Source organism: Oryzias latipes, chromosome 5 (genome assembly GCF_002234675.1).
Source record: "Oryzias latipes chromosome 5, ASM223467v1".
NCBI classification, from domain to species: domain Eukaryota; kingdom Metazoa; phylum Chordata; class Actinopteri; order Beloniformes; family Adrianichthyidae; genus Oryzias; species Oryzias latipes.
Window position 1 is genome coordinate 32417666 of NC_019863.2, and position 26536 is coordinate 32444201.

The following is a 26536-nucleotide window of genomic DNA, read 5'->3' on the forward strand; positions in this document are numbered from 1 at the left end:
TAACCAATAAACCTGTGAAGCGTGTTTCTGGACGGTGGGAGGAAGAGAGAACCCACACGTGCGCGGGGAGAACATGCTAACTCCACAGAAAGGCCCTCCTTTGGTGTTCTGGTTCAGGTCCCCCAGCCGGGACTTGAACCAGGGGCCTTCTTGCTGTGAGGCCTGAGCACTAACCACTGCACCACTGTACCCATATTCTAATTGGAACTAAGTAAAAGAAAATCTGTTCGTTCTTGGTTCCAATTCAAAACTTGCATCTGAAGCAAACATTTGGCAGAAGACTGAACACCAAGAATGAGACTTCCTGACATGTTAACATCTTTTAAACCCCCGTTTAAACGTTTCCTCTAAGCTGGACTTGGACTCGATGGAGAAGACGTTCTGATGCTGATTTAAAGAAAAAAAACTTTTAGTCTGAAGGGGAAAACAATTAACTTTAGTTCAAACTCAAACCGGTCAGATTTTAGTGTAAACCATTTTCTGTCAAATCAGAATAAAGTTTCCACCAGTTCTAATCGTCGATGCGCTAAAACCCGCTGGGAGGAAATGTTCTTCTGGACTTTGTGTTTGGACCGGTTCCGGGCGCGAATCAAATTCAGCTTCACCTGAATCCTGCGGCTGGATGTGCTCAGATGGTTTCATTTTTACTTGAACAACTTCCTAAAACTTGAACTTTAGCTTTATTTGTGGTGAATGAAAAAATGTTAGACGTAAAAAAGATGAAAACACTAAAAAGATACAGAACTGAAGGAAAACGTCATAAATTAAGATTAAAAGAAACATTTTTTGAAACACATTAACAAAGATTTACCCAAAATGTGAAATTTTGTTTCAAAACATCTATTTTTAATATATATAAGTGAAGTATTTGACTTCATGCAGAGAAAAAAAAAGGTTTTTGCCCACTAAAGGACAAAAAGGTCACTGAAAGATTTTTGACTGATTCCTGCCTTGGTTTGGGACTTCAGGGCCCAAACTCAGCCAACATTACTTTATGAGTGACATCAAATGTTTCTTTTTATCTAAATCACTATGAGCTGCAGAATGCAGTTAAATTAAAAACGGTTTAATCCTAAAGGAAAACCGGCTCTGTGGATCAGAGGTCTGCCTTCAAATCTCAGCACATCTGTTTCAGGCCGTTCTGCTAAGAGTTCAGATTTCAGATCTGCTCCTGGAGCCCAAACGTTCTGTGGAGGTGGAAGACGTTTGGGTCACAAACCACAATCCTGAGCAGAGACGAGTAACGGTAAACCTGAGTGACATCCTCGAATGAAAGGGGGTTAAAGCTGAACTGGATCCGAGTCCAGATTCTAAAGGTGAGCAGGTCTCCTCCTCCCCTGAGGTTCAGAGTCTGGCTGTGGTCCCGGATCAGAACCGTCTTCAGGTTCCTCCTGATCTTCTCCTCCACAGCCTGGTTCCTTTCTGCAGCTCTCCTCTGTGCTCCTCCACCATCGCTTTCACTTCCTCTTGTCTTTTCCACCGTTTGGATCTGAAGGAGGCAGAAATTTCACTCCGCTCAGAAAGAGGCTCCTCAGAAACTTTAAAGGTTTCCAGGTGAGTTAAAGATTTCTCATTTTTTTATATCAAACTCTCCAACATTTGTTATTTTGAATCAAATAATTCAGCAGAACTGTTAAAGAACTTCAAAGTAGTTGGACCAGAGTTACTGGAAACATTTGTTGGAGTTGTAAAAACTAACCTTCAAAAGTAAAATAAATGTATTTTTTAAAAAGGAAAACTTTGTCATTTATCCGGTTTAGTCACATTTTTAAGAAAGATTAAAATCTTAAATGTTTTTGGTTTTACGTTTTCTTAGGTTTTTAATTTCACTTTAATTTTTTTCATGAATTTCTTATACACACATCAGTAACACAAACACACATATCAAATTATTTGAGTTTACATTTTAATAAAGTAAGAAAAAAGGAAATATATAAATACATAAAAAATATACAGAGTAGATTATGCGTGAATAAAAATATTTCAAAGATGTTTTTAAAAAGGAAGATCTATTTGCCTTAATGTTGTGTTCCTGTTTGTCTTTAATCGTGTAAATGATTTATAGCTTCCTTTAAACTGGGTGGTTTCAGCCTCTTTTTTGTCTTTTTAAGGTAATTTCCCAATTTTGCAAACTTGACTAGGAAACTGACTCCATGTTTTTGCTTTAGGGAGACTTTAAATCCTTCTGCTACTTTAGCATTTAACAAATTCATCATTTGATCCAAAAAAACCCAAAGCCCGTGTTTGCAAAAGCAAACTTCAACTTCCTCAACTTCTCCGGCAGTAACTGCTTTAACTTTTTGAGCTTCATCATCATCATCATCAGTGATCAGATTCAGCTCAAAGCATTCACACCTGCATTATTGCAGGTAATGTGAGTCAGTTTAAGATAAGAACTGCATGACTGCCCCCCCCCTTCAGTGCATTTTTACCCATTTTTCAACAAACTATTATTCAAACCATGCGATTACATTTTTAACAGTGAAATGACAAATAAAAACGTTGCATTGATTTCCTGCATGCAGGAAAAGGCTCAAATGATCATTTTTCCTGCATCATTAGATCCTTTTCCTGCATCATTAGATCCTTTTCCTGCATCATTAGATCCTTTTCCTGCATCATTAAATCCCTTTCCTGCATCATTTGATCCTTTTCCTGCATCATTAGATCATTTTCCTGCATCATTAGATCATTTTCCTGCATCATTTGATCCTTTTCCTGCATCATTTGATCCTTTTCCTGCATTATTAGATCCTTTTCCTGCATCATTACATCCTTTTCCTGCATCATTACATCCTTTTCCTGCATCATTAAATCCTTTTCCTGCATCATTAGATCCTTTTCCTGCATCATTAGATCCTTTTCCTGCATCATTTGATCCTTTTCCTGCATCATTTTCTTCTTGTCATGAATCAGAAACCATGAGAGGCTTTTCTCACCTGCCTGTTTTTGTGGGAGTGGCCTGGTTGTTCTCCGGCGTTCAGTGTGATGTGAGCTGCAAAGGAACAGACGGCCATCCAGGTGAGGCAGGAGCCCCCGGAAGGAATGGCTGGCCTGGAGTGAAGGGCGACAAAGGAGATGCAGGTAACATCCTCCAAAGCATCCAAACGAACAGAGACGAGAGAAGAGAGACGTTCAGATCAATTCATTCATCCACATTGTGAGCTCAGAAACAAAAGCACAGGACGCGTTTTATCAATTTAAACTATAAAACCTAGATCCAGTTTCCCTCAGGACGTCTGTAGGTTGTTGTTTTGTTGCAGATCTGTGGTTTAACTCTCCGCCTGCTGCTTAGGAACGTTGACCGATGGTCCAGGCGGCTCAGATGTCCTGCTGAGGATAAAGGGGGAGAAGGGGAGTCGAGGGGAGCAGGGAGACTTGGGTCCCAAAGGTTACCAAGGTGATCTGGGATCACCTGGTCTGCCTGGTAAACCTGGTCTTCCCGGACCGGATGGGAAGAGAGTCGTCCGAGGCAAGGAAATGTTTTTTTATAAGCGTCTTAAAACAGTGACTGATTTTATGTTTTTGATTTTGTTTTTGTACAATTACTGGTTGGGACGACTATGCTGTGATTCTGGGTTGTATAAATAAAATTGACTTGAAAAAAACAAAGAATGCATCTGTCAAACGAACCAGACAGAACAAGTTCTTCGTGGTCCACCAGGACTTGAGACCAGAACACGGAAAGAGCCGACATGTGGTCAAAGGAACTGACAGGTTCTAGTTTCCCATCAAAGGAAAAACCAGATTCTGCTTAGCTTCTTAGATTTATTTATTTGTTTCTACCAACAGGCCGAAGTCCATTAATCGGCAAATTCTTCCAGTGAAATCAAAAAATCTTCATATAAACATGCACAAAAAAAACAATAAAACAGAGAGGTGGAGGTTTCACAAACCTTTGATTTATGTTAAAAGGTGAGTCAGGAAGAAATAGAAGTATTTACCGAAATACCAACACGAGCAAATGGGACCAATGGGAGTGAGGTGGCAGAGCTGTACCATACTGGAGCGAAACGTTTCCCGCCAAAAACCTTTTGTTTTGATCAAACATTGGAAACGTTTCTTGAATTTTATACCTTTTATCAACTGTCTGGATTTGCAGCAAACAGTAAAGGTTTGTGAGGCTGCTCTGGAGGCGGAGCCAGAAGGAGGTCAGCGTTACGGTCAGGATGAAGTGTTTGTGTTTCTGCTGACCCGGACAGTTTTCATGACACCAGTTATGAAAGTCCTGAAACGCTTCAGGAAGTCAAAAGAAATGTTAAAAATCAAAACTTTTGTTACTCAAACTTTCTGCAGCACATAAAACAAAAACAAATAGAAGACAAAAAAAACAGAAATTCCCCGTCATACTGGAGAACAAATTTAAAGAAAAACATTGGTGGTAAAATCTCCTCTGTAGGTGAAAATATAACACGAACAATATTTACAAATAAAAGCTTAACTGTATTTTTATTAGCTAATCAAAGAAGCACAAAAGTGAACAACAGACTGGATATAACCCGAAAAGAACTTATAAGAATTTCTTCAAAATAAAAGTGGAGCTGAAACTGAACCCTGAGGAACTCCAGAAAACTCCAACCCGCCATGCTGTCCCACTTTGAGAGGTTGGAGCCGCTCAGATTGAATTCAGATGTTTCCTCAATAATTCATGCTTTAATTAATGCTATCACTATACAAACAAAAATAAAAAACATTTAGATTGCATCTGCCCCCCGTGGTCATTTGTGGTATTGCACCTGGAAAATGCATAACGAGAAGCCGGCAACAGAAGAATGACTCCATCACCTTTTAGCACCAGTTTAGCACCAGTTTAAGTGATCACGTCTCTTTTCATACCATGTGAAACTTCAAATCCATTTCTGTGTCCGTCTTTTACTCACAGGCCAACAGTCGGATCAGGATGGCGACCAATCCGCTTTCTCGGTCATCAGGAACATCACCACCTATCCTTCCTTCTCTCAGGTTCAGTCTGACGCCAGAATTCCTCTATCAGAAACGTCTGATGAAAGAGACCCTCATTGTTTCTGGGTTTTAGACGGTCAAAGGCTGGGTGGAGGTGGTCAACATACCTGGTCACTTTAAAACCAGCACAGGCGAGTTCATCTGCAACATATCTGGAGTTTATTACTTCAACTTTCACTCTGTTGCCAAGGTAACGTCCACATGGTGCCTCCTCACCTGCAGCGTTTTAGAGGAGCACTGAGATGAAGGTTCTCGTGTCTGCAGGTCAGCGTCTGCTTGGCCATCGTCAGCAACACTCTGGAAAACAAGCTGGTGTTCTGTGATTACAGCAAAGGCGGTGAACAGGTGGGTTTTCCAGAACCGGGCTCGGCCGGCTCCAAAAGCTGCTGCAATCTTTTGTGGACGACCTGCTTTGGGTTCCAGGTGCTCTCCGGGGGCGTGGTCTTACAGCTGACAGCAGGTGACAAGGTGTGGCTGGAGTCTCACAGAGACCTGCAGGGCGCCAACGTCAACGCCGACACTCAAAGCAAGCAGATCATCTTCAACGGCTTCCTGATCTTCACAGCCCAGTAGCTGCTCTGTTCAAATGAAGACGTCCTGTTTGTCATTTGCCTCAAACTGCAAACGTTCGAGTCCCAAGCGAGAGCTGCACTTCTTAACAGAAGGAAAGCTGCTTCCAAAAACGTCTTATAGTTTGTTTCACGCTCTCTGAATAGGAAATGTATTCTTTTAGCAACCACAACAATAAAAAAAGCAACCAAAAGTCGTTGTTTTGGTGATTTCATGGTGTTTGGCACACAAAATAACACAAAGCAAAGTGACTGCAAAAAATGTTGCCTTTTTTTTTTAGAAAAAAACTTAAAGTTTTTTTTTTTTTTTTTTTTAACTTGTCCTGTCCAACAGCTGGGCAGACAGACGAGAGCTGAGGGCCTCTTGTGTTGGACATATTTTGCTTTAACAAGAGGGGTTATTAATCTTCTGACAAACCAAAGGTATGTCTGAATAAACCCCTTTTGTAATTGAGGCCAAACTTTATTAATTTCAATCGTGTCTGAAAATCTTTGGTGTTGGACCGGACGGAAAAGGAAAGAGGGGAAGAAGAGAGAGGGACGCTAGAGAGAGGGGGGGGTAGGGGGTGATAATAGGAGGGGAAGGGGGATAAGACCATGAAGCAGCATAAAGCAACAAGTTTACTGGTTGTTAATCATTATGGTAAGGTTCAAATGCAGTACAAAAAGGGCGGGGCCCGTCCACACACACACTCAAATGTTATAAACACACCTGCTAGCTGCAAAAATGTCCACCTGTCGACATGTATACAAAACAGATAGTGTTCACACACGCATACTTATGCCTTAAAACCAACTAGTGTGAAATATTTCGGTCATTCAGTCATCCAAGCTATTAGTGCAAAGGTGAGCTAACACCAGTGCTCAGGTGAGGTTTTATGTTCTTCTAAAATGGATGGTGGAACGTGAAAAGAAGGAGGGAGAGTGCCCAGCCATCCCCACCCCAAGACCCCCACCGCAGCAGCGGCGGCAGCCGGAATCCCCCCAACGCCACACGGGAACCGGCAGGGAACAACCGCCGCCCGGGCGACCAAGCCCGCCACCCAGGCCAGGGCCAGCAGGGCCGCCGCAAGGCCCCCAGAGCCAGAGGCCAGGGAAGCACGGAGGGAAAGAGAGCGCCGCCCCAGCCCAACCAGGAGAGCAGCCCCCCCGCCGCGCCGGGAGAACCCAACGCAGAGCCCCACCGGAGAAGGACGCCCACAGCCCCAAACGAGCACCCCACCACCACCCAGGAGTTCCGGGCATCCCCCCGCCCCAACCCCAGGTACGAGCCAGGACCCCCCAAGGGAGACCCGCTCCGCACTCCAGGCAGCCATCCGCCCGGCCCACGGTTGGTCCAGGGAGGAGCGAGGCAGGGGGCCCACCGCCCCCGCCCAGGAGGGGGGAACCCCGGGGAAAAAAAAGAGGGCCCACAAGGGGTGTTATAAATATGGCCCGACCAGGCTCGGCCACAGTTGGAAATTTGGCGGGGCCCAGCACTCAGGAGCAAGGACCAGAACCCACCCCCCAGGGACCAGACACCCCCGGCTCAGATGTAATGTGAACTCCCCCACCGCGCAGAGAGAGCACCGCTGGGCCCAGGAAGCCGGCACCCCGGGGACACGCCCGCCGTTGCAAAGGGGCCCGCACCCCCCACCAGGGAAGAGGCAGGGGACAGACGGACCCAGGTCCCACCTTCCTTGCAAAATGTGTGTGCGTGTATGTGTGTTTGAGATGGTGTGTGTGTGCATGTGTGTGTGTTTATGTTGGGATGTATATATTGAGGGGGGAGGGGTGTGTGTACTAAGGGGGGTGCAGTTAAAATTGGCGGGTAGGGCACTAAGGGGACATCTCCTGATTACTCACAGTGACGTCCCCTCACCCTCCCCACCAAGGGGTCCTAAATGTCTAAGGTGCGGTTAAAATTGGCGGGTAGGGTGCTAGGAGGACATCCGCTGCTTGCTGGCAGTGATGTCCAAGCACCCCCCCTACCAAGGGCCCTACATGTCTAAGGTGCAAATAAAACCGAAAGAGGGGGGGCCCACTCCATACGGCAACCATAGGAGGGGGGCCACTGCCTAGTAAACCCCCCCCCAAGGCTCATCGCAGGCTAAGCCCCCCACCCCCTCACCCTATTATGAGGTTATATGAGGAAGGGGGTAAGTTGGGGACAGCTGATAGACTGTCCCCCGGTGGTCAAACAGCTGTCCCCCCCCCCCCCCCCCCCAGCAAGGGGGCCAGGCTCACCCAGCCCAGGGGCCCCACCCCCGGAGGCGCCGACACCCCAGGCCCAGCACCACCCCCCCACACAGAGAGAGAGGAGCCAGAAAGCGCCCGCCCCCCCCCGGAGCAAGCCCAGGCCCCCACCCCCAAACGCTGGCCCTAGAAGAGCTCTGGTCAGGCCTCGACGGGACCGAGGCAGCCAACCGGCCGGGGAAACCACCGATGGCCTCAGCGGAGACCCCGACCCATCAACCCCCCCTGCCCCGTACCAATAGTGGACCCCCCCCCCCCCCAGAATGCCCCCCCACAGGTCAGGGCCGACAAGACCCCCCACCCCACCCCAGACCCCGCAGCCGAAGCGGAGGACACCCAGAGCGACCGGGGGCCCCAAGAGGGTTGTCCCGTCCTGCCCCAGAGCCAGGGAAGGGCCGATCCCAGCCCCAGGCGTAGATGGGAAGCCCATCCAGCGCCGCTGCCCCCCCCCCCCCCCCCGAGCAGCGCCCCCCGCCAACCCCCCCCAGCACAGGCAAAGGGACCACCCCCCCAAGCCAAGCCAGACCACCACCCCACCCCCCCACCACGCACCCCCACACCCAAGCCCAAAGGACCACGCAGCGCCCCAGCCCGCCCCACCCAGGCGCCGGACCCGATCCCCCGACCAACGGAGCCCCCAACAACCCCCGCCAGGCACCGGAGGCCCCGACCCCCACCCCGGCCCACGGCAGAAGGGCAAGGAGCAGCGACGACCATGCCCCCCCCACCCCCTAAGTCACGGAGTTAGCTATGGGAGACCAGAGAGACCGAATTCTTTCAAAGTTACTTGAACTTTGGGCTGACATTTTTTCCAAGCTGATATGATCAAGCAGCAGATTTCTGTGTTGACTTATATTTATATTTTTTTTGCTTTTCCAATTTATTAAAATAGTTTTTTTAGCAATGCAAAGAGTTATGAAAATGATAGATGCTAATCCTCCTTCTACATCGATGGCACTCATGTCACCAAGCACACAAAGTGACGGTGAAGCTGTGATTGAAACCTTAAGCCAGACTGATAGATCGGCACATACCTGCTGCCAGAGAGCCTGGACAGGCGTGCAGAACCATAGTGCATGCATGTAATTGTCGGGTAGATTACTGTCACAGTGCTGACAAATGTCTGAGTTACTGAGACCCATCTTGAACATCCTCTGTCCAGTGTAGTAAATTCTGTGAAGAGTTTTGAAATGGATTAGCTGCAGATTTGGACTTTTTGTCATTTTAAAGGTGTTTAGACAAAGTTCTGACCAAAAACTTTCATCTGTGCTGATGCTCAAATCCGCATCCCATCTTGTTGTCGGAAGTGAAATATTGTTATCTAAATTACATAAAAGTTTGTATATTTTGGAGAGAGTTTTATTCATTGAGAAATTGATCAGAGTGGTAACTACATCTGGTAGCTTTAAATCGTTGTCTCTGTATTTAAACTTTTTAGTAATAATTGATTTAAGTTGCTGATATTCCAAGAAGTTATATATTCCATGTTTGTCTTGAAATTCCTGGGGAGTTATGAATCTTCTATCAATAATTATGTGCTCTAGTTGTTTTATGCCCCCTGCTTGCCAAGCTGGGAAGTGGATAATTTTTTTGTTTATGAGGATGTCTGGGTTGTTCCAGATGGGTGTCATTTTGCACGGTTGAATTGATGATTTTGATATTTTGAGAAATTCCCACCAGGCTGTTAAAGTGGCATTTATATTAATACTTTTGAAACAATCCTGTTTTTTAACTATTTGGCTAATAAATGGAAGATCTGACAGGTTGATCTTTCCACATAACGCCTGTTCCAAGTCTAACCATGAGTTAGTTTCTGGATTATTTTTTAACCATTTTAAGATATATTGTAATCTATTTGCAAGAAAGTAATTGTGGAAGTTAGGTAATTCTAATCCTCCACAGCTTTTTGCAGATTTTAAAGTTTTTAGACTAATTCTTGCAGGTTTGTTGTTCCATAGAAAGCTTGATATGGATGAGTCTAATGTTTTGAACCATTTTAATGGCGGTTGTGTGGGAATCATTGAGAAGAGATAATTAACTTTGGGTAAGATTTTCATTTTTACCGTGGCTACCTTGCCCATAAGAGACAGAGGCAGGTTGGTCCAGCGTGTTAGATCGTCCTGTATGTTTTTCAGTAATGGGGTGTAGTTTAGCTGCACCAGTTCTGAAATTTTGGGGGAAAAATAAATACCTAGATATTTTATATTGCCTGATTTGACTGGTATTGTGAGTCCTTGCTCCGCATTACTGTTCAGTGGTAATAAAACAGATTTATTCCAATTAATGGAATAGTCTGATATAGAAGAGAATTCATTAATGATTGTTGCCGTTTCATTTACAGAATGTGTATTACTTAAAAACAGTAATATGTCATCTGCATAGAGACTAATTTTATGATGGCTGTGTTTGGTTTTAATTCCTTTAATACTCTCATTCTGTCTTATTGCTGCAGCTAGAGGCTCGATAAATATTGCAAAAAGAGAGGGGGAGAGTGGGCAACCCTGTCTAGTTCCTCTTCCTCTTCCAATTTACTCTATCAAAGGCTTTTTCAGCATCCAGTGATAGTATAGTCATTTCCTGGTTTTGGATGGTGGCAAAGTCTATTATGTTAACGAGTCTGCGGACATTGTCATCCGAGTGTCTGCCTTTGATGAATCCAGTTTGATCAAAGTCAATTATGTGAGGAGTGACTTTTTCTATTCTCTGTGCTAGTGCTTTGCAGATAATTTTTACATCTGCATTAATTAAAGAAATGGGGCGATAGCTTGAAGGACTCGTGGGGTCTTTGTCTGGTTTTAGAAGAAGGATAATGTTGGCAGAGTTCATGTTAGGTGGTAGAGATTGGCTTTCATTGATAAATTTTACAGTTTTATAAAACGTTGGTGCCAGTTGTTCCCAGAATTCCTTATAAAACTCTGCAGGAAAGCCGTCAGGCCCTGGTGCTTTACCATTAGGCATAAGTAACAGAGCTTCATGAAGCTCAGACAACGAGAGCGGAGAGTCTAAATTTGTGATTTGATCTTCGTTTAACTTGGGCAGGTTTATATTGTTGAGAAATGAGTTGATGCTTTGTTCTGATGGATTGATCTGTGGAGTGTATAAGTTTTTATAAAAGTCTTTAAACGCATTATTAATTTTTGCCGGGTCATGGGTGACATTCCCTGTTTGGTCCATAATCGAAGTGATTGTTGATTTTTCTTTATTAATTTTAAGCTGATTAGCTAGAAATTTGCCAGATTTATTTGAGTTTTCATATCTTTCCAGTCGAAGCCTTTGTATCTGGAATTGTGTTTGTTTATTGATGATGTCATTTAACTGCAGCTTTAAATTTTTCATGTCGCCCAGTATGTGTTCCTGTGCAGAAGCAGCATAAGCAGTCTCCAGAGTTTTTATTTTATTTTCTAATTCTAATAAATCTGCTTTCTCTTTGCGTTTTTTATGCGTTGAATAAGAGATGATTTTCCCTCTCATGACTGCTTTTGCTGCTTCCCAAAGAATACTTGGTGATATTTCAGAAGTATTGTTGAATTCTAAGAAGGTTGCCCACTCTTTTTTAAAGAATTCAATAAATTCCTGGTCTTTTAACAGAGATGTATTAAACCTCCAGGTTGAACCCGAGGGTGTGGGTACTTCCCTTGAAATAGTAACAGAAACTGGTGCATGGTCACTGATAATAATTGGATGAATGTTGGAACTTTTAATTTCTTTCAAAAGGGAGTTACTGACTAATAAATAATCTAAACGAGAGTGTGCATAGTGAACTGGAGAAAAAAAGGTGAACCCCTTAGTGCTTGGATGACATGAGCGCCAAGCGTCGCAGAGACCCAAGTCATTCATGTACTGCTTTAGAATACTTGCAGACTGCCATGTACGCTGATTTGCTGCTGTGCTGAGTCTGTCAAGTTCAGGGTCCAAAACCAGGTTGACGTCTCTTCCTATAATGATTGTGGAGTCAGAGTGAGCTGAGAGTGAGGTGAAGAATCTGTGAAAGAAGGAAGAGTCGTCAAAATTAGGACCGTATACACTCGCTATACAAAAGTCCTTGTTCTGAATGGATATATTAATGATTACAAATCTGCCTTCTGGGTCAGTAACTCTATCCTTATGAGTAAATGTATCATTTTTATTAATCAAAACTGCAACTCCTCTTTGTTTGGAGTTGAAACTGGCAGAATACATAACTGGATACTGGGAACAGCACAGGAGATGACCAGCTGATAAAGATAAATGGGTCTCCTGCAGCAGAGCTATATCTGCTTTAAGATCATTCAGGTGATTTAACACTTTCAATCTCTTTGGCCCAGAACCAAGTCCACGCACATTCCAGCTAACGATGTTAAGACTGTTCATAGCTGTTCTAACCGGGAGAGTGCAAGGCTAAATAGTGCGTGTGCCCGTCCGTGTGCGCGTGCACGCTGTGCGTTCCTGCTACACTGAAGCGCTGTGCGTTGTGGGTGAACGTGTCTTAGCTGTGAGCTGCATGTTGCGTGCGTCCTGTGTGAGCCTAAGTGAGGTTTTTGCAGTTTATCAACGTGTGTGTGCGGGAAAGTTGATCTAAAACAGCATAAAAAATCTCCATCGAAGTTCATATTGTATGTCATCACAGATTTGGAAGTTTGGCAGCTAAAGGAAACACATTCCCTAACCCTTGTGCTATCTTAGATGACCCCCCCCCTTCCATTGAGGTGTTCTCTGTCATGATTTGAATTTGTTGTCTTGTTTTTGGTCCTTGTTCTGTCTTGTTTCTGTTTCCTGTTTTATTTTGAAAGTCTCCTGTCTTGTCTGTTTTCTTGAGTTTTACTTCCTTTGGTCCCCATCTGCCCTGATCGTGTCCACCTGTGTCTTGTCTGCCCTGTCTGTATTTGAGTCTTGTCTCTGCCTTCCTCCTGGGTTGGTCCATTACCCCTGTTATGGTGTTCATGCCTTGTTGATTGTCCCTCGCCATGCCACAGTAAGTTTTAGTTTTGTTTTGTCATCCTGCTCTGCAGCGCTTTTGTTTCTATTAAACCCCTTGCCCTTGAACCGTGTGCCTCCGCCTCTGCATTCTGGGTCCTACCGGCTTTCGAGCCACCTCACCGTGACTTTCTCCCTACCATGACAAAGGTGGATAAAGGTGGAAAGATTTCATGTAATCCATGGACACCAGTGAAGATCACAAATCATTGAAGAAAAAAGGTTCAGAGCACTGTCTAGTGGGTCTAGATGACCCAACTCCCAATGGTAAAGTGCCTAGGATAGCACAAGGGTTAAGAAAGAAAACTTTACAAACTCAAAAGTGAATCCATTGTTGGAATCAGCTTCAGCTTCATGAAAATTTTGATCTTCTGGCCTCAGGATTTGTCTTAATTGACATTCTGGATAGAAAAACCCCACAGAACACATCAGGTTTCCTCATTTGTACAAATATTTGGCAAATGTTCTGTTTCTAAAGAAAAGCAGGAAGAAAAAAGGTTCGTGTGAAAGAAAGTGACCGAAAGCACAAGTCTCTGTTTTTTTTCAGCAGAACTCTGTTTCCATCTTTATGTAAGAGCGGGAAGTGAAAGCTGCTTCTTCTTTTTCTGTTTTCCCACAAACCCCACACGAGTCCTCATCTGACCCCCTCCCTGCACGCCAACGCCGAGAGACGCTTCAACCTGCAGAGAAATAGAACTGCAGCTTCATCTGTTTAAGAAATGTTGTCTGACCGTTTCATGTGGAAAAAATAAAATGTTTTTAGACAGTTTTAAATTAAAGATATAAAAAAATCCACATTTGGTTAAATAATGTATTTTAAAACCAACGACTAAAGTGCATCGTTAATATTTACCTTATAACATGAAAAATAATTTAATTTAAAAAGACATGGAGAAATCCCAATCTAGAATCAAAGCTAAATTGATGTATTTCAGTAAAGAGTATCGGGTTATTGATGATCTTTAACCCCAAATCCAAGAGGCTACATCAATAAACATACATATTTTTAAAAGGTTAAAAATTTAGTATTCCAAATATTTTCATTCATTAATTCATCTTCTAATTTATTTTAACCCTTTCGGGGTCACGGGCTGCTGGAGCCTATCCTGGCCACTTGTGGGCGAAGGCGGGGGACACTATGGACGGGTCACACATTCACACCAATTGACCCATGAGGCATGTTTTTGGAAGGTGGGAGGAAGCCGGAGTCCCCGAAGAAAACCCACGAACGCACGAGGAGAACATGCAAACTCCACACAGAAAGCTCCTCACTGATGTTCCAGCTGGGACTTGAACCAGGGGCCTTCTTGGTTCCCTGGGGAGGTGTTCCGGGCATGTCCCACTGGGCGAAGGCCCCGGGGAAGAGCCAGGACACGTCTCGGGAACCCCCCAGAGGAGCTGGAGGAAGTGGCCGGAGAGAGGGAAGTCTGGGCATCTTTGACTGGTGCCCCCATGACCCGGGCCCGGGTCATGGGGGCATCCATGGATGGATGTTTGGTCCAGGCCAAAGTGTTCTTCTTCACTTTCTCACGCGCATATCACTGGAATAACAGCAAATATTCAACAAAACAGACAAATGTGAGAATGTTCCTGTCTTTTTCATTCAAAGTTATGGTCCTCTGCTGGAACACTGCAGGCAGGCAAAGACATTCCAGCTACATGCTTGACGGTGAAACAGTTCAAATGTGAACAAACTGGAGAAATGGCTTCATTTGACCGACTGCTGAGAATAATTGAGAGTTCATCTGACTCCTAGAGGCAGCAGCTACATTAGCTTTTGACTGGGAAGGCTCTCCTCATCCAAGAGTAAGAAGTCCAGTTGCTAAGACGGAACTTCAAGATAACAGAGTTAGCATTGCTACAAATGACATGAATTGCAAAGAATGCCCAGTTAGTTTTAGATTTATGGCTTCTAAAAGAAAAAAGTTCCCAAAGACGATCCCTGAGGAGCTCCGCAGCCTGCAGTGATGACTCCATTAGCCAGGCTAACCCCTGCAGACTGACCCACTCGGCGTCGGACGTTTCCTGCATCGTCAGTCAGCTCAGAAAAATGCAGAACTAGCCGCTGCAGCACAGAAGAGTCTGCTGTGGGCTGAGAGCTGCAGAGCTTCTCCTGAAGAGCTTTATCTGCTTCGCTCGCTCGGTCACTTTTGGGACGTGAGTTTATATGATTTTAATTATATGATGTAATCATTGTTAGATTATTATTATGATCATATTTCTGTCTTCTTTTTATATTCCTGTTAAAATAAATCTTTTTTTCCTCTTCATTACGCTGTTGCTGAATCTTAATTACATGGGAATTTTTTTTTCTGTTTGTCATCTTCTCCACATTTTCTTGACTATCTGTTCTCCTTCCAGCTCTTTTATTTTCCTGCTGCTTTTCTCTCCATTTGTCTTCTTGTTTTTTTTATCTTTACTATTTTCCCTTGATCGAATGTCTAAATCTTTTATTGAAATCCCTCACTTCTTTTTTATCTTTTCCGTTTATCTCTTTGCATTTTCCATTTCTTCCCGTCTCTGAATCTTCTTCTGTTACTCATTAAGTGTTTTCTTGCATTCCTCATCTTCTCTCCTTCAGATTCTTCATCATGTTGAAGTTTTACCTCCTGGAGGTCGGAGCTCTGCTCTCATTGGTCGTTCCTCTGCTGGTTGCCACGGAGACGTGTCCAGCAACAGGGATGCACGGGATGCCAGGTGTGTGATCTTAGGTGCGGAGCAGAAAGCAGGATGGACTTTCATTCATGATCTGACCGTTCACAGGGATTCCTGGCCTTCCGGGGAGGGACGGCCGAGACGGAGAGAAAGGAGAAAAGGGAGAGCCAGGTAACTATCATGCACGTGCACGCACACATGCCTGAGGCCAGAAGGACCATCAAAACCATCCCGCCAGCTTTTAATTCAGCCAATCTGTTCTCAGGGGGGAAATGGGCCGGGCCCCTGAAGGGCCTGAAGGGGAACACGGGGCCAAAAGGATCACCTGGTAAGCGAGGTCAAAGCGGAGAACCGGGAAAACCAGGCCCTGCAGGCGAACCCGGATCACCTGGCGAACCTGGAGAATTTGGGTAATTGAGGGGAAAGCGGCACTTTTGATTTTCTCCAGAGGAGAAGCGGCTCCACCTGCTCATGCTTCACCTGCAGCAGGAACGCTGACGGTGACGTTCGGTTCCACCAAACTCTGCTCACAGGCAGCTTTATGGTTCTGCAGGACTGTCGGACTGGAGCAGCAGGCGGCCTTCAGCGTGGCCAGATACTCCTCTGCACCTCCAGAAAAAGGCGCCGTCATTCGTTTTGCCAAAGTCATCACCAACATCAACGACGACTACGACACGGAGACGGGACGCTTCAGGTGAGGAAGCCACTGGGAAGACTGCTGAGGGCCCAGGGACCCGTCTGCCACGGCGTGAAGGGAGGAGCACGCCAGAAGATTTGCAGAAAAATGCGGTTTACTCTTTTCCTGAGCGCTGTCACATGTTTGACGTTTTACCAAACAGAGACCAGACGGGGTCATCTAAGATAGAACAAGGGTTAAATGAAGATCAAATCCAAACCAAACAGATTTTTACTGCTCTGCTATCTGCTTTGTTGGACTGAAGGTGTCGAGTCCCGGGAACATACTACTTTGTGTACCACGCCTCACTGGAGAAGAAGCTGTGTGTGTTGATGAAGCTGGACGATGCCATCCTGACGACCTTCTGCGACTTTCGGCAAAACACTAGACAGGTAGGCTGAGCATCTGTCCACCTCATGGTGTTTGAATGTTTGAGAGGAAATCCCGACCTGAGCGGATGAAATGGTTGCACCTTTGAGGACGGGAGAGCTGGGCTCAGTCTGCTCTGGTTCCAGGTGACCTCGGGCGGGCTGTCGGTGTACCTGTCCAGAGGCCAGGAGCTGTGGCTGGAAACCAAAGAGTTTGTTGGAATGACGGCCAAGCCCAACGGTTACAGCATCTTCTCTGGATTCCTGCTGCATCCTCACTGATCCTCAAAGGGAACAACAACTGAACATCTGTTGATTCTTCTGCTCTTTCGTTTCTGGATGTCCAATCAATTCACAGTCTGTAGAATTCAACCAAATGTTTTTCATAGCAGAGAAGAAACTGCAAATAAAAGCTGTTTTGGGTTCATAACAAAGCTTAGCATCTTGTCTTTTGTTATTTGAAATAGAAAAGCAGAAGCAGTGTTTTTTTTACAAGTTTGTTGATAGACCCACTCCCATGAAAATGGTGCTTTTTAAAACATGTTCATGTAGTGTTTTCCTCATGATGGAGGACATCGTGACTACAGAAGGCCAGAACGTGTAAAACGTGCGCGTTTTCATTGGAAGTGGCCACTTGAGCGCATCGCCGACTGAACATAGCTTCAGACTCCAGACGTCACAGCAGACGGTCGCCCTCGGTCTGGTTCTGTTGGAGGTTTCCTCACACAGTCACTGTGTGCATTTCACGCATATTGCACAGATGAAAATTGATCATACGGATGAAGTTGTGGACTTTATGTGAAATTTTCACAGCTGTTTCCTGAATGAACCACGTTAAAACCACTGAAGAAGTATGAACAAACCACGCAAAGAACATGTAAAACAACATAAAAGACAAAATCCTTTTTTTGATTTGTGCGTCAATTATGTCATTTGAATGTATTATGTGCAGACAAACCAGCAGGACCTGCTGATGTCAACATATTGACATGAATTAAATTCAGTTCATTTCAATTTCATTTATACAGCCCAGTATTACAGCAATGTAGTCGTCAATGCGCTTCATACCGGTAATAGTATAATAAATATGAAAACATAAAGAACATGAAGAAGTTAAATAATCTCTGAATACTAACTAGTCTGACAATAATCCTGTCCACAGAGAAATGTTTTCAGTCTAACTTTGAATGTAGAAACTGAGTCGGCCTCTCTTCCATGAGCTGGGAGTTTATTCCATAAGACAGGGGCTTGGTGGCTAAACGCTCTACCTCCAACCGTACTTTGACTAATTCTAGGAACCACAAGCAGTCCTGCATTTTGCGAGTGAAGTGTTCTGATTGGATGGTAAGGGACTATGAGGTCCGTAATATAGGACGGGGCCAGTCCATGTAAGGCCTTATAGGTTAACAGGAGGATCTTGAACTTGATTCTAGAATCAACTGGGATCCAGTGAAGTGAAACTAACACAGGAGTGATGTGATCTCTTCTGCTGGTTCCAGCTAACAATCTAGCTGCTGCGTTCTGAACAAGCTGGAGACTTCTTAAGGAACTCTTAGGACACGCTGCTAACAAGGAGTTACAGTAATCCAGCCTCGACGTAACAAATGCATGGATGAGTTTTTCAGCATCACTCTTAGAAAGTATATTTCTGATCTTAGCAATATTCCGCAGATGAAAAAAGGCAGTTCTACACGCCTGAGATATGAGAGCCTTAAATGATAAATCCTGGTCAAGTAAAACCCCAAGGTTTCTAACTGTGGAATTGGGGGCTATACTTACACCATCCAGGGAGACTATCTGAGCAGACAGAGTATCTCTGAGGTAAAGTATGGCAAGAGGAAAGGACCATAATACTTAGCCATCAAAAACAGTTTTTCATGTGTGTTTGAAAAACGTACATATCTTCAAACTTATTGTTAAATCTTTAAATGTAATATTTGAAAGTAATTATTTTAGTAAAACAAAATCCAATTAATATAAAAAAGGGATTAATATAGGTTAATATGCTGTTCTTCTTATGTAGTTTTTCCCGATGTATTGTGATCCTTTTTTCTTGCCATGCAATAACAGGAGTCTTATCGGCATTTATTTCAGCATAAAAAAATCCAGAGTAGTTCTGAAGAAAAAGTATTAAAAAGATGTATCTGTGAACAATACTTTTACCACATGCAGACCATTAAATACCTTTCAATAAGAGCTTTGCTGGATGTGTTTTGAATACATGTTGGTTTTTGTTCATGCAGGAAGAATAACCAGATGTTCCAGACTCAAATATGAAGAAGGCTTCCTGTTGAAACCAAAAGCATTGCACAAAAAAACAAACTCAGAGGCAAAAAGAGGATCTGGAAACACATCGCTGCCCGGCAGCACATTGAAGATGATGCAGATGTTAAAAATAGGAATCACCTCGATTAAGGGAAATCAAACATTTTGTGGAACAGATACTGATGTTCCAGCAGAGAATGAGGTTCTGCCTGGAGCCACGAACATCATTTTTACTCAACCAAGAGGAAGTTCAGAGAAAAACAGAAGCAAATAATAATGTGAAGGACAGAAACCCTGAAACGCAGGAAGTCAGAGATGCTTCATCATGACTATTTCTGCAGTTGGAGCTTCTGCTGAGTTCATGTTGAACTGATTCACTTCTCAGTTAAACCTTCTCATGATTTACCAAATCTCTGCTGCATCAAGATACAGTGACTAACATCCAATAATGTCAAAGTTCTGAAAAGTTAAAGCTGGAAATCAAAGTTTCTTCCATCGTCAGCTGTTCCAGTGGCTCAGATGAACGTTTCCTCTACGCTCCCAACTGTTGACTTGAGAAAAGTCTTTCAAAAACCACCTGAAGGAATTCAAGAACAGACAGAAAACAAAATCACAGACGAGCTTCAGTCTGAGAAATGTTTACAACATTCTGGATTCTGGAGAAGAAAAGTCCTGATCCACAACCGGAACAAAATATTCTGCAGAGAACCGTAAGAAACTGTTTTCACGGGCAGCTAATCGCAGGTTTTCTTGTAAGAGCACTCAGCAGAGATTAGAACCAAAACCTGATATTTTAAAGAGAGATCATAATACCAAACCGAGATTATAAACAGGTATAATAATCCCAAACTCAGATTATAAAAAGACATAGCCCCAAACCGAGATTATAAACAGAGGTAATAATCCCAAACCGAGATTATGAACAAAGGTAATAATCCCAAACCGAGATTATAAACAGAGGTAATAATCCCAAACCGAGATTATAAACAGAGGTAATAATCCCAAACCGAGATTATAAACAGAGGTAATAATCCCAAACCCAGATCATAAACAGAGGTTATTATCCCAAACCGAGATTATAAACAGAGGTAATAATCCCAAACCCAGATCATAGCCAGAGGTAATAATCCCAAACTGAGATTATGAACAGAGATAATAATCCCAAACCGAGAGTATAAACAGAGGTAATAATCCCAAACTCAGATTATAAACAGAGATAATAATCCCAACCGAAATTATAATCAGAGATAATCCCAAACCGAGATTATAAACAGAGATAATAATCCCAACCGAAATTATAATCAGAGATAATCCCAAACCGAGATTATAAACAGAGATAATAATCCCAAGCCGAGATTATAAACAGAGGCAATAATCTCAAACCGAGATTATAAACAGAGGTAATAATAACCTGGGATTTCATATCCCGACAATAGAATGTACTGACAAGATACTACATGCACTGAGGTAACCCCCCCCCCCCCATGTTACAATCTGTGGATCTACATCTTTGCCTAAATCAACACAATTCTCCCTTTATTAGTGAGAGCATCATCAGAGAACCACATTCTAAATACTCCTAGTACAAAGATAAGAACCGGATTACGATGATTATATAAAAACAAGAAATAGTAAGGTAAAGCTTTATTAAAGGTGGGATTATGGGAATTTGCTTCCTCTTGCCCTTTTCTCAAGATATTAAACTTTATTTGACAAACTTCACATTTTATGGACTCATCGTGTCAATTACTATATGCATATATACAAATATGTCCATTTATGATAATGATTATTTATGAAGGTCTCAGTTAGACGTGTACGTGGATATATATACGTGGGAAGGTGTCTTTGTAGTCCAATTAGATCATGATTAGTCATCCTCGGTTTGATGTATGTATATATAGATCTATAGTTTCTTTTAGTATGTTTTTGTACGGACTGCTTGAAAAAAGAATAACAAACCAACTATCAGTAACTTTTACCAGCCGTTCCTAAATCTCCTGTTCGTCGTCTTTGAGGCCACGTTGGAGAGGTGGATGTTAGCGTTGTGAGCAGATCTCCTTCAGTGGTTTCACTTCCTGTTTGAAGTGCGACTGAGCTGCAGAAGTCTGAGCAGAGCAGAAGCTGTCTCCATCAGACCACCACCGAACTGCAAGAGCAGGAACTGCATCAGTATTATGGTAAGAGGCTTTTACTTTACATCCCAACCAAAGAAGTGTTGGTGCACACATGTTCTGATGTTTCCATTGTGCTGTTTTGTCTGCAGGCCTGTCAGAGGCTGAACGTCTGGACAGCGCTGCTGCTGCTGCTCTCGGTGTACGCCGCCTGGGTCGCCTCCCAGCCGCCCTGCAGTGGAGGCCCCCCTGGTATTCCAGGGATACCCGGAACCCATGGACCAAACGGCAAGCAAGGTCCTAAAGGAGAGAAGGGCGATCCAGGTGAACTCACAGCAAACATAAAGGTGGCATTCCACCTTTAAATCTGCAGAAGTTCTTACTCTCGGGAAAAGGCTGAAATATGTCTGCTTGTTCACAAATATGAATGTTAGTTCAATGTTAAGGATTTTTATTGGATCTTTCAACTCAAAACTCTGTGATACTGATCTATCGTCTGAATTTCAACCATAATTGACGTCTCATGAACAGAAGTGAAGCTCACCTGTGTCTAGCATGACCTCTTAAACAGAAGAGGTTTATTTCTTTGGGCAGGTGAAGCTGATCAGTCAATCAGGGGCCAGAAAGGGGACCCTGGTGAAAAAGGCCCCCCGGGACGTGCTGGATGGAAGGGCGACAATGGTATAGTGGGGCCGCCTGGGCCTCGGGGCCATGGAGGAGAGAAGGGGAGGCCCTTCAACCCGTCAGACAAGCAGAAATCTTTCTTCTCCTATAACATGGTGCAGCAGAAACCAAACTCGGACACGCCCATCAACTTCAACAGGTCAGTGCTGGAACACATGAGGAGCTTCAGCTTCTCTGAAGGCCCCCCCCCCAAATCATCTCCTATCTATGGTATATGAAAAATGAAAGTTAGGATCTTGTAACATCAGTTAGATGTAAAATTAATGAAATACAGAGTTCACATTCTGGTCAATGTAATTTAAAAAGCTGTTTTATTGGTTCGTAATCAGACATTTTACTCACTAGGATCAAACGTGTTTTTGTCAAGATTTGGAGGATTTCAAAGAGATTAAGATTATAGTCAAACCTTTTCAAAAATAAAAGAAAATTAAATTAAATCCAAATCTGGAAGTACAGAATGTTGCAGTTCCTCGAACGACCACTGGAGGCTGGTTTCAAAAGGGGACAAACTGAATCACTTGTTAAAAAGTCAAATAGTAAATGGACATGATACAGCCTGTTCTGGTTGTTAGGGTTGTGCTTCTTTGATTGGCAGGCAGGTGAAGTTGCAGGTGAGTTCACCTGGGCGGGATTAACATCATTGTCATTGTGGGTGGCCCGTTTTAGGCTTTGTTTCTATGCTCAGAATCCTCTGGGTGTATTTAGTAATGACCCGCCATTAAGTTAAAGGGGGTCATTAAGGAGGAATGAAGATGTGTTTGTGTGAATCCTCCACAGACCCATGGTTCCTGACCTGAAGCCTCAGTTTCAAGGACAGAACCTGACAGAAGGCGTCTTCACCTGCGCCATCAACGGCGTGTATTTCTTCAGTTACCACGTCTCAGTAAAGAGCAGAGTGAGTCCAAACACAGACAACATACCTGGTGGAGGCTTTGTGAGACTGAATGTACCTGACGGAGGACGTGTTTGTGTGTGGTGGTCGCTCAGGTGTGCCTGAAGCTGGTCAAGGGCAGCGACACTCAGCTGATGATGTGCGACACATATGAGGGGTTTCTGGTAACCTCCGGAACCGCCATCCTGGAGCTGCAGGCCGGAGACGCCGTCTCCCTGCAGGCCACCAGACACAACAACATCGTGCCGATCCAGAGCAGCTCCACCTTCACCGGCTTCCTGATCTTCCCCACCGCCTGAACGGACCCGGGCCGGCTTTCAACCTTTCTGGGACATTTAGTTAACGTCTTTTATAAAAACTGAAGTTTGTTTCTGAGACTAAAACTGCAAAAGCTAACCCGTTAGCTGATTCCAAGTGTTGAGAACATCAACGGTTCAATAAAGACTACAGACCTAAACATGGCGTCCTCTCAGTCATCCTTAAGTCCTGCAGTTGAACCCGAGGTTTGGGCAAGCGGGGTCGGTTGATGTCTATCCACAGAACGGTCGCAGTCCTGCAGCTTTTTCCTGTTCAACGATGGAAGATCTTTGTTTTTCAGTCAACCTTTTTCTTACACCATTTTTCACTTAACTTTGTTTAAATCAGGAATGTTGTTTTCAAGGTAAAACAGAAGAGAGAGATAAAATCTAATCATGAACAATAAAATAATTATTTTTTTCTACAAAAAATGCATAGAAAAACATGCATATATAGAAAAATGTGCAACATGAAGGACTATTGTGTGTTCCTACGGATCAGTGTGTTGTTGTGAGTTACAATGACATGGTGCAACAAGTGAGTGTGTTTGTGTTGGCTGAGTCAGTGTGAGCTAATGCTAGAAATTATAAGCGAACATGAATGCAGAGCTCTATTCATGAAAACACATAAGTGCGGGAATTCCATGCAGCCCCTGAATGCACCTCAAATCTGCGCATTGAGCCCTCTGTTATATGGTGTCAAATTGTTGAGACATTGTTCGTGTTAGCGATGACTAACAATGTCTCAGCCTCACCTGCCACAGTGGCTAGTGAAACTGATTTCATGTAGAGTCATGAAATCAGTCACTGGGGTGAACTCATCGACCGATCATGTGCAGCTGAGAGGGAAGAAAAGGGGTAACCCTTGTGCTATCCTAGGCACGTTAACGTTGGGAGTGGGGTCATCTAGACCCACTAGACAGTGCGCTGAACCTTTTTTCTTCAATGATTTGTGATCTTCACTGGTGTCCATGGATTACATGAAATCTTTCCACCTTTATCCACCTTTGTCATGGTAGGGAGAACACGTCAATGTAAGGGGGGGTCATCTGGACCCCATAGGATAGCACAAGGGTTAAAGTATATATAACTGCTCCCAGGAAGGAACTGGGTTGTGTCATTCACACCAAAGAGTGGCTCTAAGAGCCGTTTCATTCGTAACAGGGCTGGTCGCTGCCCTGCTGCTCCTCAGGGATGTGAGACCGACCCACTGAGATGAGGAGTCTCCTCGCAGCATCTCCTTTGCTCACTGGAATTGAATTGAAGTGATGTGACTGCAGCTATGAGGGTATGTCTGTACTGAATGATAAGCATCCATGTGTGCGCCAGTTACTTTTTTCCCTTTGTATCAATTTCCCTTTCGTTTCATTTAACGGAGAGAAAATGCCAGAGCGTAAGAAAACGAGGTTTCTTGTAGTCCAGTAAGTGCAGCCCAATTTATTCACCGAAATCTGAAATGTAATTCATTACTTTGTAATCCGCTGCCCCCAACACTGTCTGCAAAGAGACTTGTGGTGGACAGACCCAGGCGGAGAGAGACCCCTTACACACAGCAGAGACTCTCCCTGTGCCCCCCACCCCCTAGTGTCTGGACCAGCCCTTGAAGGCCACAGAAGCTCACCTGAAGGCCATCAAGACTGTTGCATATTGAGATAAAAATGGATGTCCCAAACAGTGACTAGGGTGCACCAGTCTTTTATTAGCGTACAACATCTCGGAACATCCTGACCCGCATGCTCCTGTGGCGTATTCTTCTACACAACACAACCCATAACTCAGCCAACCCTGTAGGCCTGCCCTCTGCTGGCCACTAAGTTACCATGATATGTTAACAACATTCATGTCAAATAAGAATCAGGAAATAAAGGTTTTCCGAAGATAATCAATCGTTTTGTTACTTGAAAAGAATCTATCGGATCAGAACCGGATTACAAAAACTGCAAAACTATAAAATGAATTATTTCAGTAGGGGTGGGATTATATAAGATCACTTCTTCCCGCTCCTTTTCAAGCAATAAATCAAACTCTACTTGACTTTAGTTAATGATCACTTTATTTAATGAAGCAAATGTGATTTAAGTGACTTTTTCGTCTTCTATTTTTTTAAACTATGCCTATCAACATTTCTGTAATGAGTTTGATAAATATATGTAAATTCTTTATTGCTTTGACTACAATGCTTGAATAAATCAATAAATCAAATCAAATCAAATCAAGACACCACAAAGATCTGTTAAATGAAACGAAATACAAAAACGTGGGTGTCTGTAGTCCTGTAATTGTTATTTAATAACAGAAATCTGAACAGTAATTTGTTACTTTGTAATCTGTTACCCCCAACACTGAAAGAGACCCGCTGGAACTTTTATTTTGAAATGAGCAAATAGTCCACAAATCGCTAGGAAGACGGCCATGTTCAATCGCTACAAGGATTTATTTTTTCTCAGTTTTTTCAGCTGCAGTGTGAATCTATGACATGCTTTAAAGAGGGGGGGGGGGGCACGTCCAAAGCGTTCACGGCTTGCTGAACTCTCAGAAAAATGTTTTTGAGATGTTTCCTCCTGCAGATCATTGACTGCTCAGGTTTCAGGAACATTCAGTCGAACCTGAAGCAGACAAATAATTAATTGACCCCCCCATGTATGAATTATCCATGACCTGTATCAGGTGATTACACACTTGACTTGACCTTACAGGCATGTCACGGCTGAACACTGATCGCTGCAGGAACCACAACAGTTCCTGTTTCTGTTCATCCAATGAACACAAAACACCGTCAAAGACATCTGCACCAGCTTTACTCCGACACCTTCCAACAAACCAACGGCAGGCGGAAAAACAGGAACTTTTAGGATCCAAAGAGTTTGGAAAAACCAGGAAAGTCCCTGCAGCTTCAGCCCATGCTGTCCGTGGCTGAAGGGTTCCTGAACACGCCGTTCTTGGAGTAGAAGGTCTTCTCCACCACTGCTGATCTGGCATGAGACGGAGTTCTGTAGTCCAGCGTGAAGTCACCTGTTGATGGAGACGCAGGTGATGTGAGAGTTGGAGGTTTTTGCAGCATGTTTCCAACAGCCTCACATGACCAAAGAACACAAAGATAATACAAAAAAACAAAAACATTTGAGAACTGAACATGAACCGAGACAGGAGTTGGAGTTACTCTGAGGGAGGAAGACCATCCCATCATTTTGTAGCAGCTAATGCAGAAGCTCCGTCACGCCAGACCCTTTGGCTTTGTGGAGTTAGAAGGTCTGTGGTTCTGCAGGTGGGAAAGCTCCCCTGAACTGTGGCGAGGACCACACCCTGCTTCCTCTGAGAACCAGAGCTGTTCTGTCAAAACTGAGCTTATTTGAAAAGAAAATGTAGAATAAATCAATTTCAAAAAAGCTTTACATTTTGAACAAACGTTTAATTTCAATTCTTAACTGATAAAATGGGAGGTTGAAGCCAAACGCTTAACTGGAAAAATACAAAACACGGCAGTAAACGAGCATCAGATCTGATCCAGTCCAGAGATGAAGCTCATCCAAAAGCACAAATGCTTCTCCAACCTGCTGGCCTCAAAGTTTCTGCTTTTCTCTGACTTCATGACAATCAGTCTCTGCCGTCAGCATCCCAAACATCCGTCAGCATCCCAAACATCCGTCAACATCCCAAACATCCGTCAACATTTCAAACATCCGTCAACATCCCAAACATCCGTCAACATCCCAAACATCCGTCAACATTTCAAACATCCGTCAACATCCCAAACATCCGTCAACATTTCAAACATCCGTCAACATCCCAAACATCCGTCAACATCCCAAACATCCGTCAACATCCCAAACATCCGTCAACATCCCAAACATCCGTCAACATCCCAAA

General features: G+C 43.8%; 3 protein-coding genes across 4 annotated transcripts; all 3 read left to right on the top strand.

Annotated features, from left to right (window-relative positions):
- Positions 1 to 1216: 1216 nt before the first annotated feature.
- Positions 1217 to 5728, top strand: LOC101157838 (complement C1q subcomponent subunit A). 2 transcript variants are annotated; one of them, XM_023955324.1, is made up of 8 exons: positions 1217 to 1316; positions 1411 to 1554; positions 2917 to 3084; positions 3296 to 3472; positions 4883 to 4962; positions 5036 to 5152; positions 5227 to 5307; positions 5386 to 5728. In XM_023955324.1, the coding sequence occupies exons 3-8, from the start codon at positions 2922 to 2924 to the stop codon at positions 5533 to 5535; spliced, it is 768 nt and encodes a 255-aa protein (XP_023811092.1). In that variant the 5' UTR covers positions 1217 to 1316; positions 1411 to 1554; positions 2917 to 2921; the 3' UTR covers positions 5536 to 5728. The 2 variants fall into 2 exon arrangements, with proteins under 2 accessions (XP_023811092.1, XP_020556747.1); XM_020701088.2 differs by lacking the exons at positions 1217 to 1316; positions 1411 to 1554 and adding an exon at positions 2239 to 2369.
- Positions 5729 to 14744: 9016 nt separating this feature from the next.
- LOC101161146 (complement C1q subcomponent subunit C) lies at positions 14745 to 16852 on the top strand. Its single transcript, XM_004069317.3, has 7 exons — positions 14745 to 14876; positions 15301 to 15416; positions 15483 to 15545; positions 15640 to 15784; positions 15928 to 16068; positions 16316 to 16442; positions 16566 to 16852. Exons 2-7 carry the CDS (start codon positions 15311 to 15313, stop codon positions 16698 to 16700), a joined length of 717 nt encoding a protein of 238 aa, XP_004069365.1. The 5' UTR covers positions 14745 to 14876; positions 15301 to 15310; the 3' UTR covers positions 16701 to 16852.
- Positions 16853 to 20729: 3877 nt separating this feature from the next.
- LOC101168703 (complement C1q subcomponent subunit B) lies at positions 20730 to 22832 on the top strand. The gene is made up of 5 exons (XM_011475684.2): positions 20730 to 20863; positions 20950 to 21121; positions 21392 to 21620; positions 22259 to 22376; positions 22469 to 22832. Exons 1-5 carry the CDS (start codon positions 20861 to 20863, stop codon positions 22670 to 22672), a joined length of 726 nt encoding a protein of 241 aa, XP_011473986.1. The 5' UTR covers positions 20730 to 20860; the 3' UTR covers positions 22673 to 22832.
- The last annotated feature ends 3704 nt before the right edge of the window (positions 22833 to 26536 follow it).